Below are 12,464 nucleotides of genomic sequence, written 5' to 3'. Positions count from 1 at the left end.
TTAGGTTTAAATGCATTAAATTAGTAACAATGTTTGTAACAATGTTTCCCTGCATCATCCGTGTAATAACTTTGTAAAAAGTTAAAATACCACTGTATTGTAAAGTGGGACAGGTCTTGAATTCTGATTTGCAGCATTGATAGCGTCATTCAGGATGTTGTTCGATACCATCGTTAGTGTTGACCCGGCATCTTTTTGTTTAAAAGCTGACTGTCGACTCGCTTCATCTGTAGCCTAATAGCTAAGCATGACTGGAAAATCGATAGAGTTTATGACGTTCTTGCAGTGACCATATCCAGTCGACAGAGCAAAAGTGAATGTGATTGTTATTTGAAAACGACTCACTAACAAAATTAACTAGTATGGTAGGGCTATATATTTGTTAAGTCATATCACTTTACAGCAGTTTTGTGCTCCATTTGTTTACCTTTTCCTTTAAAGTTGCTTGCTTCTCCATCCTGTGTGTATGTAGGTTACTTGGCTTCTGCAACGGGCTTCTCTCATCCCATGATAAACGCCACTAAATGTAATGCAAAGTTAGTTTTTTTACCACCAACAAGTCTTCAATTCTTTCCAAAGTCTGTCGATTTTAGTCAGATAGTCGAGAAACTGTAAAAATGTCACCTTAAACGTGGTTTGTTTGCGTTCTAGAGAAACTTTTCTCAAGGAAAGTGCGCCATGTTGTCAAATTCTTGTTCCTTTTTTTCTCGCCTTATCCCCTGTTGCCATAGCTGATTTCAGTGGAGCAGACGTATATTGAGCCAGTTTTATTGAATAGGCAGCCAGCCCAGCTAGCACATTTGGTTCCTTAGAAGTTGTAGGAACGTCAGTATTTGGTTTCCCATTTGTTCTGGGAACAGAGCCATACATTTCCTGACCAGTAAAACGTAACCTTTTTATTTAAAATTTTGCCTGTTCTGGGAATGTAAATTTTTTAGGTTGCAGGGAGATTCTGAGAATGTTTTACTATGGTTCCCTCAAAGTTTTTCTTGGGAGGTTTTATTAAAGTTCTGTGAATGGAAATTAATTAAATAACGTTCACAGAACATGTTTCAATAAGACTTAATAACACTGCTAGCTTAGTTTAACTGTTTTGAAATCCAAGCACAGATAGAACACATGGAAATTAATTTGCTTAGGCATTAATCATGCAAACACATTCCTTTTTTATTGTGGCATAGTATCAGTGAGATTCGTACCTTTGATCTTCTGTTTTCTATCCCTAGAATTATACAACTGCGCCACCAGGATGGGGCTAGTGTTCCATGTTTTTATTTTTTTACTCATACAAAGCGTTAATTTTAGTCTATTCAAACAGACCCCAACAAGCACTCTTTAAGAACACACTTAAAAAAAAATATATATATATATATATATATATATAACCTTTATATAACTAGGCAAGCCAATTAACAAGATAGAGGATAGACAGAGTTTTGTTTATGTTGAGAACAGAATGTATGTTTTTAAATAACATTATTCTAACGTTCTCTGAACGTTACTAAAGTTTTTTTTTAAATTATAGAAAGTTGTCTTAATGTTCTCAGAACAATTTGTGAACATTACTTTAAAGTGGGAAGTTTGCCTACCATGTCTTCATTCCCTACACCTGTGTTTGTGTTTGTTTAATGTGTGGTATTTATTCTAATCCAAACCACGTTGATCTTGAATATATAAAGAGTCTTGAATACTCTGTGGAATGTTACTGCTTTCCTTTGATTGGCCTACCCTCAGTGGAAATGCTCTTCGAGGGATAGAATTGTTTTTCCATGGCCAGTGACGCTTCTCAATACGTACTGAATATGTGTTGAATTGTTCAATGTCCCCATGCATGCAGGACAGTTCGGTACTTTCTGCTATTCCCTGAAGAGTTTTTTGACAGCATTATATTGAGGAATTGCCATGCATATAGGCATAGCTAGCCTATAGCAGGGGTGGAGGGGTATTATTTTGGGGTAAAAAAAACACTCCAGGGCACGGAAACCGAGCCCAGGTCACTCTTGAACGTCTACAACTATATACAAAGTATGTAGAAATTATAATGGACCTAAAAGTTTTCAAATAAGTTCCCTTTTTCTGGGCTGCAAATTGATTTTGACAAACAAATCATTCCGGACAAAAATCTGTGCGGCCCACGGCTGAAATGTTCAATCCCGATGTGGCCCTCGAGACAAAATGATTGCCCACCCCTGCCCTATAGCCTACTGACCTATGTTGCAGGAACCTAAGGAGCCTAGAATTGACCTTTGAATGTAATTAGCCTGCCACTCGAAATTGTGCTCCTCATGGGAAATAGTCCATAGGCATTTTTCCCTTTGTATACTATCCTATATCATATTTTATGTTGCATTTTAGTAGTTTAGCAAAACGACTTACAGTAGTGAGTGCATACATTTATATGTAATATTGTTGTCCACTATCCACAATTGAAGTTGTCTATATTTACGCATGCATATCCTATTGGCTTTTGGGCATAGTTTTGAAGAATAATGTTTATTTGGGTATGTTGAGTTTATTCAACACACGTGGGCCTAAGTAGTATGCCCATAATAAATTTAAATTAGGTTCCATCAATACGGTCTCAGCACTCCGTTATTTAATCTCCAGTGGATAAAGTACACTGGCCACCAGAGGACGCTGCCAAAATACGTGTAGACCTGTTGTAGATGTCTCTGTCCTGAGCCCGGACTCTCTCCAATGTGTTATCCTGTGTGTTAACTGCACTGATACAACTTCAAGATAAAGCTAGAATTGGGCTATATGATAGTCCTAAACATTTATAAAATAGCCCTAACTTAAAATGGCTTTGAATAAAGATATACCTCCACATAGCCTAATTCAAAGGGTTTAAGGCTCAGCATGCCACCAAAATGTAATGGGTGTCTAACCTCTAGAAATGTTACAAATTCCACGATAACGCAGACAACGCAGTCTGTGCGACCGCAATTTGCGCGCGCTCCAGGTAACGCTCCATTATCTAAATCGGCACTCTGTCCTAATAATCTCTTGATGTAACACTTGAGAAAAACATTAAGTAAACATTCTAGTTTAGATTCAGATTATGACTCTGACCAGTTTAGTTCACAGCGTTCAGATATCTAGGCTACTCAGCTCACTGAGTTCAGACATTTAGGCTGCACATATGCAGTCATAAATTACACATAATCACTTTAAAGTAGACAGAAATCAGATTGAACATGTATTTTCATGAATTGTTAATGGAACAGTTTGCGATCTGTATGCTTCTGGACTTTCCTATATTGAAACCAACAGCCTATATGATGCGTGACACCGTTGGGAATTGCGCGCGCTACACAACCATGGAGAGATCACAAAGAGATACATTGTAGATCAGATTTTGTTTTAGGTCTATTGGTGTCATTACAAGTGTAGCCTATAATATACAATCAGTCAGCAACTTTTACACAGCCTTATTGTTTTATCAAATGTCCTCACCATAGGGGACAGTATTTGACTGAATGCCCATCAGTTGGCAGTGATTGTTTATATTTTGTCCTCTGACCATGAACCTCTCCAGACGAACGTTAAGTGTGTGGCGTTTACCTACTTCGAACTGCACATAACGAGTTGTGATTTTAGACATTGATCACGTTTCCAACAACATGTTTATTTTTTTCTAGTTCAGCGACAGAGACTCATACATTTTATGCTGAGACAGGAAAGGCATTGTAGAAGACTACATTAATGTGCGTAATCGTTGAATAGCCTAGCGTAGAAGGGCTGTAATTTCACCCTTAGGACAATTTTCAGATGTTATTTGATAGAATAGAATAACTTTATTTCAATGTTTGTATTTAGATGTCCATGCATAACTTTAAAGATAATGCTTGGTCTAAAATATGTTGGTGCTATGTGTTTGCAATTAGTTAAATAGTGTCCAGCAATGCATTTCTTAAGAGCATGATATATAGTCTATTTTACTGTGAGTTGTCCATCCAGACAGCGATATTACGGTTCATACGGATCATTAATTCATTTACTGTCAGCAAAAATGTCTGTGAATATACTTGTTATAATGCATATCCTTGCGGCAGCAAATGTCATGTTGACGACGATTTAAACCTGTCGGATCCGGCTTAGAGTCGGATCAGGCAGGTTTGAGTTGTCAACATGACATTTGCTGCCGCTGAGCAGATTCCACTCGTGGATATGTCACAGTCGAACCCGCCGCTTTTGGTGGTGTGGTGCAGAGTCAAAATAGTTGCGACTCTTTTGGCAATGCCGATAGTGTGGACCCCTGCAACAAGCCAGAGCAAAGGACACCGTGTAAAAATTGTCTGCATGCAACATGTATCTATAGACTGACTGACTGACCAACATTTTGACCCCATGATTAAATTTTTAGCGGAGTAGTCAATAACGTGCGTAAAATGTCAATAAAACTAAAGCAAGGGACATAAAAGCAAGAGACACAACCATGCATTTGTGAATAAAAGATTTCATTTTGTATTGGGTATTCTCCTACTATAGGGAGTGGAAAGAAGTCGAGTATAACGTTGTTTCCATTATACAAATTCTGAGCATCATAATTTCAGCATTAGCAAATTTGTATCTGTTTGATCTATTAAATACTGTAGGCCTGGCATGATGTAAGTTCAGGTGCCCATTTAAGAGTTGATACAGTTCCTATAGGCCCAGCAACTCTAAATATAATGTATCTTAATATGCAGGACAGTTACAAAATAAATTCATTTCCAAAGATATATCTGTTTCATTATAAGAAAGACCTATTTTGCTGATATTTTGAGGTCAAGGTGATCAATATTAGTTAATGAAATTGACCACATCACCTTGGTATCTTAAATCAATCCATTTCACAGAAATATACAATATATTATTTTGTCTTATACTTAGGCCTACTTATTAGAGGAAAAGGGGGTAAAATTCCTTATTCGGTGGCATAAGGTCTTACATCCCCACCTGTCTAGTCTAAAGGAATTCGGGGTGTTGTGACAGCGGAGGAGTGCCTAATGGTGATTGGTTGCAGAGGGAGGTAGCTGCTGCCTAGCCCTCTACTGTAGGTATAAATCCACCTACTAGTTCTCATCAGGGAAAACTGTACTGGAACTGTCTAGTGTCCCACTGTACCTGACTTTTGAGAAGTTAGCATTTTACTCTAAAACAGAAGTCTACTAAGGTAAAGTAAAACGTTTTGAAAATGATACTTGCTTTGATTGTCTTGGTCTTAAAGCCTGAAACAGATGTGCTTGTTTGAATGATTCATATTGGCTGTTTATAGGGTCAGTGATTTTATACATTGTAAGTGCATTGAAAGAAGATGATGATAATCCAGAATTAATTTGTAGTAAGAAATAGTAATGTAATTAATTATGCTATTATAAGCACCTGTCTTGTTGTTATAAGACACATTTACCACAAGTTGTTTTTCAGTATTCATCCCTAAGTTTGTATTATGTCTTAGATAGATTGGTAGCCTACTCCCTTGCTTGCTTGTATATAAGTTTATGTTCATCTTCTTTCTGTAGTGCTAATATAGTGATATAATATAGTGATATAATATAGTGATACAATATAGTGATATTGAACTCAACCTGTAATGAGGGTGATGTTCATTGATATGGGGCTCTTCCTCTAATGCTTGTATCCACTGCTGATCATTGGGAATAAACACTAAGTGCACAAACTTAGTTTATTGATGTTAAGCTCTTCCTCCACAGTTATATATTATTTTTTTTTTTTGGGGGGTTATCCATTGTTTTTAATAAGGTATACAATTATTGAAATGTATTGACTTAATTGTGTGTACATATTCATTGTTCACACTTGGAACAGAGATGAATTCCTCAACTTGTCTGTCCTCAGCTAGAGAAATGAAGAACCCACAGGAGAGAGCTCTTCACGTGGCCACCCCACTGAGGGAGAGCCTTGCCCTAACCAAAGTGGCAGGCACCTCTGTCTATCTGAAGCTTGACTCATCCCAGCCCACAGGATCCTTTAAAATCAGGGGCATTGGACACCTTTGCAAGACAGTGAGTGAATCACCCATATCTACAGCTTAGGCTCATGAGTTAGGAGAGGGAAAGGATGTGGGTGGAGGGAGGGTGTGCTTGTGATAAGACTGGGTGATGGTGTTACATAATAGGTTGTGCTAGTACGCAGCAAATCAGTAGTGGGTTGGGGGTGTGGATGGTGAGGGGGATTGTGTGTATATATATATATATATATATATGTATATATAGCATGTTCCCAGTAGGACCAGTCCAGACCAGTTTGAGGTCAGTCCAAGTCTGAACACCGGGTTGTCATGGCAATGCGGGGGGGGGGGGGTAGAATTTTTAATGTGCGGTCCTTGAGCTCTTCGCGTAAAGGGGAACAGAACTGTGAGTCATGTCATGTGCTCATTGTTGTCTTTCAGTGGGCCAAGCGAGGCTGTGAGAGATTCGTCTGCTGTTCAGGTGAGCAACCGATCACAGCCTTACCTTGAAATCACCATAAAATGTTTTATCACAATACAAGAAGCGTAACATCTCAGAATTCCATAAGCTTATGGGCTCTTTTAGACAAGCACTCTCTGTATAGTATCCATTTTCCTAAAGTGGCCGATGTCATTGCGCCATCACAGGAGGAAATGCTGGTATGGCGGCTGCCTACTCTGCCCGTAAGCTTGGGGTACCTGCCACCATCGTCGTGCCCAGTGTCACCCCCAAACCAACAGTGGAGAGGCTGAGGGACGAGGGCGCCAATGTGGTGATTCATGGCAAGGCGCTGAATGAGAGCATTGAATATGGACAACAGCTTGTGGCCAACAACCCTGGATGGATCTTCATCTCTCCCTTTGATGACCCTCTCATCTGGTGAGTGACAGATACCATATTCAATACACTTCATCTGGTGAGTGACAGATACCATATTCAATACACTTCATCTGGTGAGTGACAGATACCATATTCAATACACTTCCGCAACATCAGTGTTGCTCTATTCTCTGTGTGTGTAATCTTAGTCATAGTAAGAGTGTTTTCCATGAAATGATGAGGAAATCTGATAAGGGTTAAGAAACATTCCACTCTATTCCAATCCAAATGAAACTTTGCATTAAGGTATATTTTGTTATGTACATTTATGATGCATTGTATCCTGAGTGTTAGCATGCTTTACTGAGTAAAACGTGTACATCATTCTCTGTGCTATGATAGGATGATTGGCAGAATGGTGCAGGATATCTTATGTTGTGTTGGTGTTAGCAAGAGGAGGGATTTCAGATCATTTCATTCGACAAGGTTACTGAACCCTTTTTGGCAGACAGATATTTCTGGTTTATTTCATAGCCAAACACTAATTATACACCTCAGCTGAATACACTTCATTGTTATCAGCAGCATTATAATGGAACCTGCAGCCTGTCTTTTCATGAACATTTTACAACGTCGCTCAGTTTGAAAGATAGCTAGTGTTCCATTCCAGCCAACATAGAACGCTGTATACAAAGCAGATTCTAAGGACTGTTTTGCAATGCATCATGACGTGCTTTGTGAATGAAAACTGAAAACTCACTTTTTCAATGTGTGTGTAGGGAGGGCCATATGTCTCTGGTGAATGAGCTGGAGTCCGAGCTGCAGGAGAAGCCTGGTGCGATGGTGTTGTCTGTTGGCGGTGGAGGCCTCATGAACGGGGTTGTTGAAGGACTGCGCCGTGCCGGCTGGAACGATGTTCCAGTCATAGCTATGGAGACTGTGGGGGCACACAGTCTCAATGCTGCTATGAAGGCTGGGAAGTTGATCACTCTGCCTGAGATCACAAGGTAAGAGTCACCCTCACACTGAGAGACCAGAGTCACTGAAACATTACAGCCAAACAGTCATATTTTAGCACAAAAAGGCAATCCCTGTGCACAACAATTCTGTCATTTTTATCTCCACAGCATTGCCACCACGTTGGGCCTGACAAGAGTATCTGCACAGACCCTGAAACTTGCTGGTGAACACACAGTTTACTCCGAGCTGGTCACAGACCAGGAGGCTGTCAAAGCTGTCGAGCGCTTTGTTGGTGAGTATAACATAACGTAGGCTACAGCTGTGTAGAGGGTCATATGATTATTATATCTAGACATGCCCACAAGCCTCTCTGACACTAAATTCCTCTTTCTCCCTCCTCCTCCTCCAGACGATGAGAAGGTCCTGGTGGAACCTGCGTGTGGTGCTGCCCTGGCAGCTGTGTACTGTGACATCATCCCCAGACTGCAGAAGGAGGGCAAGCTGGCGCAGGACCTGGGACCTGTGGTGATCGTGGTGTGTGGAGGCAACAACATCAGCATGAAACAGCTCCAGAAACTGAAGAAGCAGCTGGGCATGTCATCTAGCTAGGTAGACAGACAGACAGACGGGTTTGCGTCCTGCTTATCCTTTCTCCATCACTCCATTCCCCCGATCCTTCCAGTTGTAGCTCCCCTACTCCATTGGGCACTACCAATAAAGGCATCCGAACAGGAGTCATGAACTTCATGGGGCCAAATCATTCCAGACTGTGTGCAGTATAGGCCTACTCTTGAACTCCTGAAAGGGGCTGACTGACTGAAGGATTAACTGACTATGGATTCATCAATAGCCTAATGCTAAGGTAGATACGTATTGATAGGCATACAGATAATATACTACTCTGGCAGTAGTAGTCTTTGAATTGAATAACCTAGATCCACAGGCAGCTGGTGGCACCTTAATTGGGGAGGATGGTTTCATAGTAATGGCTGGAACGGAATGAATGGAATGGTATCGAACACATCAAACACATGGTTTCCATGTGATTGATAACATTCCATTGACTCCATTCCAGCCATTATTATGAGCCGTCCTCCCCTCAGCAGCCTCCTGTGCCTAGATCCCTCCAACTCACATCTGAACCACGAAGCCAGTTCCACTGCTTTTTTTAAATGATTATTCCCCTCTAATCAGGGATTGATTTAGACCTGGGACACCAGGTGGGTGCAATGAATTATCCAGTATAACTGAAAGCCAGCAGTAGTCCAGACCTTGTAGGTTAAGAGTTGAATACCCCGGACCTAGATTATTCACGTCTTGGGTTAAAGTTAACCAAGTAAAGTTGTATTGTTGTTTGTATTTAGCATGTTTAATGTTCATGCAAAATATACCTTTGGTTGTATTTTCTTCTACCTCTTTTGTACTGTATGAGTGATATTTAAAAATAAATTATATTTATTTTTTCCTGAATATTCTGTCTGTAACACCTTTTCTTATAATCGGTTATAATTAGATGCATTTCATTGGCCAGTCATATGGTTCACTGCAGGTCAGGGGATCAATCCTAAAGATGATATATTGAAGCACTCAGCATTTGAAGGTTTGACATATCACTTACCTATCCATGACCACCACCGTGAAGACAAGTGGCTTTTTAAACCGGTTATCGTTGCTATACCAAAATAACACCATACCATGCCAGATTGATTTTGCTAATAACCATGGCTGGTGAAATTGAATTACAGTGTAATTACATTCAGTCTTAAAAAGAGATATTTGGTGATATCTGGTCACAACCAGTTCTGGTATGACATAACAAAATTGTCATGCAAGAAGGCATGTTACGCTGCAAAACTATTTTGACAAGTCTAGCTTAAAAGTTATGATAATCAATATTATCTTATTGATAATCTTGACAAATCAGGATTTGGTTCAGCTTTCCTCTAAGATCCCTACATTTACAGGGTCATAAAACCCTTATAAATGACCAGCTTGAATGGAGAGTTTTCCTGATGCCCTTGATAAGCTAAATTTATCGAAATAGTGTAGTCTGCCCATTGAATATACATACAGCTTTAGGCTATTTGTCAAATATAAAAACGGTTTCCATAATATTGATGTTGCAGTACACAGAAACATTTAAAAAATCATTAGTGTTGTCATCATTATGGATGCTTTAGTCACCCAAAATCGGACATCATTTTAGTTGAATACCGGCCAGGGGACCCTGAACTCTAGGGTGCCCCCATTGATTTTGATAGTCACTCTCACTCAGATATCATTAACATGGCAAAATGTGTAGAATTGCAGTAGAATTGCATGAAATGTGTAATAAAATTGCAAAACAAAATATCCACCCCATGGCAAAATGTGTAGAACTGCAGGAAATTAACTTTAAAACACCTGCAACCAAATCTCGCTTAGGGCCCCAAAAAGGTTCAAGCCGGCCCTGTTCTCCAGACAGACCATATCATTTACAAGTGATAATTTCAGGTGATAAGTGTGACAAGGTCTGTCCTACTATTCTGCTATCTACAATACAACTTATATAACTTGGTTATATAACACAAAAGGTGTTCCTGCCTGATAAACACAGCATCCTTGGGCCATAACTAAAGCTTATAAATGATTTGAAAATGATAACCTGTATAACTAATTTATGACATTACTGATGAACTGGGAAGCTCCAAACACCTGTGCTGTCATATGTTGCACAATGTCAAATGTTCAGTTAGGTTTGGATGGTTACACTTAGTGAGAATGTGCTTTGGCCAGGTCAGTACGGACCTTGTTGCTCCTCTAATCCTGTGTCCCTGCCTGAGATGACGGAATACGCTGGAAGTCAAACCTTTCCCCCTTCCCTCATCCAATTGGCCGGTCATCCAGGGCTGTGACCCAGTTATCTTTCCTCATTGGCTGGCAGGTCGTTAAAAAGGAGGCAGCAGACCCTGGGTCGAGGTGATCAGCCAGCTGTGAAAGAGGCCCTCTGACGACAGGCTTCCTTCCCCCTTTCGAATGACCCAAACCACCTTAAGAATCCTGGCACAAAACATTCTCAGAATTCCTAACATGCAGCCCAAGATACACGCAGTCTGGGCTTTATATAGCATGCAACAGGGCACAATGTGTAGCGTACCAAAGGGTGGAGTGGGGGTGACACTTGTCAGACAGGCACAGATCCAGCTGGAACTGGCCTGGCACTTGCTGTTCTGAAAAGGTGTCTGGTTTACAGTGCCTTGCGAAAGTATTCGGCCCCCTTGAACTTTGACCTTTTGCCACATTTCAGGCTTCAAACAAAGATATAAAACAATTTTTTTGTGAAGAATCAACAACAAGTGGGACACAATTATGAAGTGGAACGAAATTTATTGGATATTTCAAACTTTTTTAACAAATAAAAAACTGAAAAATTGGGCGTGCAAAATTATTCAGCCCCTTTACTTTCAGTGCAGAAAACTCTCTCCAGAAGTTCAGTGAGGATCTCTGAATGATCCAATGTTGACCTAAATGACTAATGATGATAAATAGAATCCACCTGTGTGTAATCAAGTCTCCGTATAAATGCACCTGCTCTGTGATAGTCTCAGAGGTCCGTTTAAAGCGCAGAGAGCATCATGAAGAACAAGGAACACACCAGGCAGGTCCGAGATACTGTTGTGGAGAAGTTTAAAGCCGGATTTGGATACAAAAAGATTTCCCAAGCTTTAAACATCCCAAGGAGCACTGTGCAAGCGATAATATTGAAATGGAAGGAGTATCAGACCACTGCAAATCTACGAAGACCCGGCCGTCCCTCTAAACTTTCAGCTCATACAAGGAGAAGACTGATCAGAGATGCAGCCAAGAGGCCCATGATCACTCTGGATGAACTGCAGTGATCTACAGCGGAGGTGGGAGACTCTGTCCATAGGACAACAATCAGTCGTATACTGCACAAATCTGGCCTTTATGGAAGAGTGGCAAGAAGAAAGCCATTTCTTAAAGATATCCATAAAAAGTGTCGTTTAAAGTTTGCCACTAGCCACCTGGGAGACACACCAAACATGTGGAAGAAGGTGCTCTGGTCAGATGTAACCAAAATCGAACTTTTTGGCAACAATGCAAAACGTTATGTTTGGCGTAAAAGCAACACAGCTCATCACCCTGAACACACCATCCCCACTGTCAAACATGGTGGTGGCAGCATCATGGTTTGGGCCTGCTTTTCTTCAGCAGGGGCAGGGAAGATGGTTAAAATTGATGGGAAGATGGATGGAGCCAAATACAGGACCATTCTGGAAGAAAACCTGATGGAGTCTGCAAAAGACCTGAGACTGGAACGGAGATTTGTCTTCCAACAAGACAATGATCCAAAACATAAAGCAAAATCTACAATGGAATGGTTCACAAATAAACATATCCAGGTGTTAGAATGGCCAAGTCAAAGTCCAGACCTGAATCCAATCGAGAATCTGTGGAAAGAACTGAAAACTGCTGTTCACAAACGCTCTCCATCCAACCTCACTGAGCTCGAGCTGTTTTGCAAGGAGGAATGGGCAAAAATGTCAGTCTCTCGATGTGCAAAACTGATAGAGACATACCCCAAGCGACTTACAGCTGTAATCGCAGCAAAAGGTGGCGCTACAAAGTATTAACTTAAGGGGGCTGAATAATTTTGCACGGCCAATTTTTCAGTTTTTTAATTGTTAAAAAAGTTTGAAATATCCAATAAATTTCGTTCCACTTCAT

General features: G+C 40.4%; 2 protein-coding genes across 3 annotated transcripts in view; one reads left to right on the top strand and one right to left on the bottom strand.

Moving 5' to 3' along the window:
- Nucleotides 1-743, bottom strand: part of LOC106585320 (tetratricopeptide repeat protein 28) — a 442,041-nt gene extending 441,298 nt beyond the window's left edge. The window contains exons 1-2 of one of the 2 annotated variants that reach the window (XM_045706963.1): nt 625-743; nt 428-520 (exon numbers count right to left, since the gene is read on the bottom strand). In XM_045706963.1, coding sequence (XP_045562919.1) covers nt 428-457 — 30 coding nt within the window. In that variant the 5' untranslated portion in view covers nt 458-520; nt 625-743. Of the gene's footprint in view, nt 1-427 lie in introns of both variants that reach the window. The other variant, XM_045706964.1, reaches the window with a different exon arrangement.
- Nucleotides 744-5,071: 4,328 nt separating this feature from the next.
- LOC106585298 (L-serine dehydratase/L-threonine deaminase) lies at nt 5,072-9,206 on the top strand. Its single transcript, XM_014171375.2, has 7 exons — nt 5,072-5,158; nt 5,845-6,011; nt 6,398-6,437; nt 6,605-6,836; nt 7,556-7,783; nt 7,904-8,028; nt 8,146-9,206. Exons 2-7 carry the CDS (start codon nt 5,853-5,855, stop codon nt 8,343-8,345), a joined length of 984 nt encoding a protein of 327 aa, XP_014026850.1. The 5' UTR covers nt 5,072-5,158; nt 5,845-5,852; the 3' UTR covers nt 8,346-9,206.
- Nucleotides 9,207-12,464: the final 3,258 nt, after the last annotated feature.

This window comes from Salmo salar, chromosome ssa24 (genome assembly GCF_905237065.1).
Source record: "Salmo salar chromosome ssa24, Ssal_v3.1, whole genome shotgun sequence".
NCBI lineage: Eukaryota > Metazoa > Chordata > Actinopteri > Salmoniformes > Salmonidae > Salmo > Salmo salar.
Note: the sequence above shows the minus strand (reverse complement) of the source record. Positions and strands in the feature narration are given on the sequence as shown.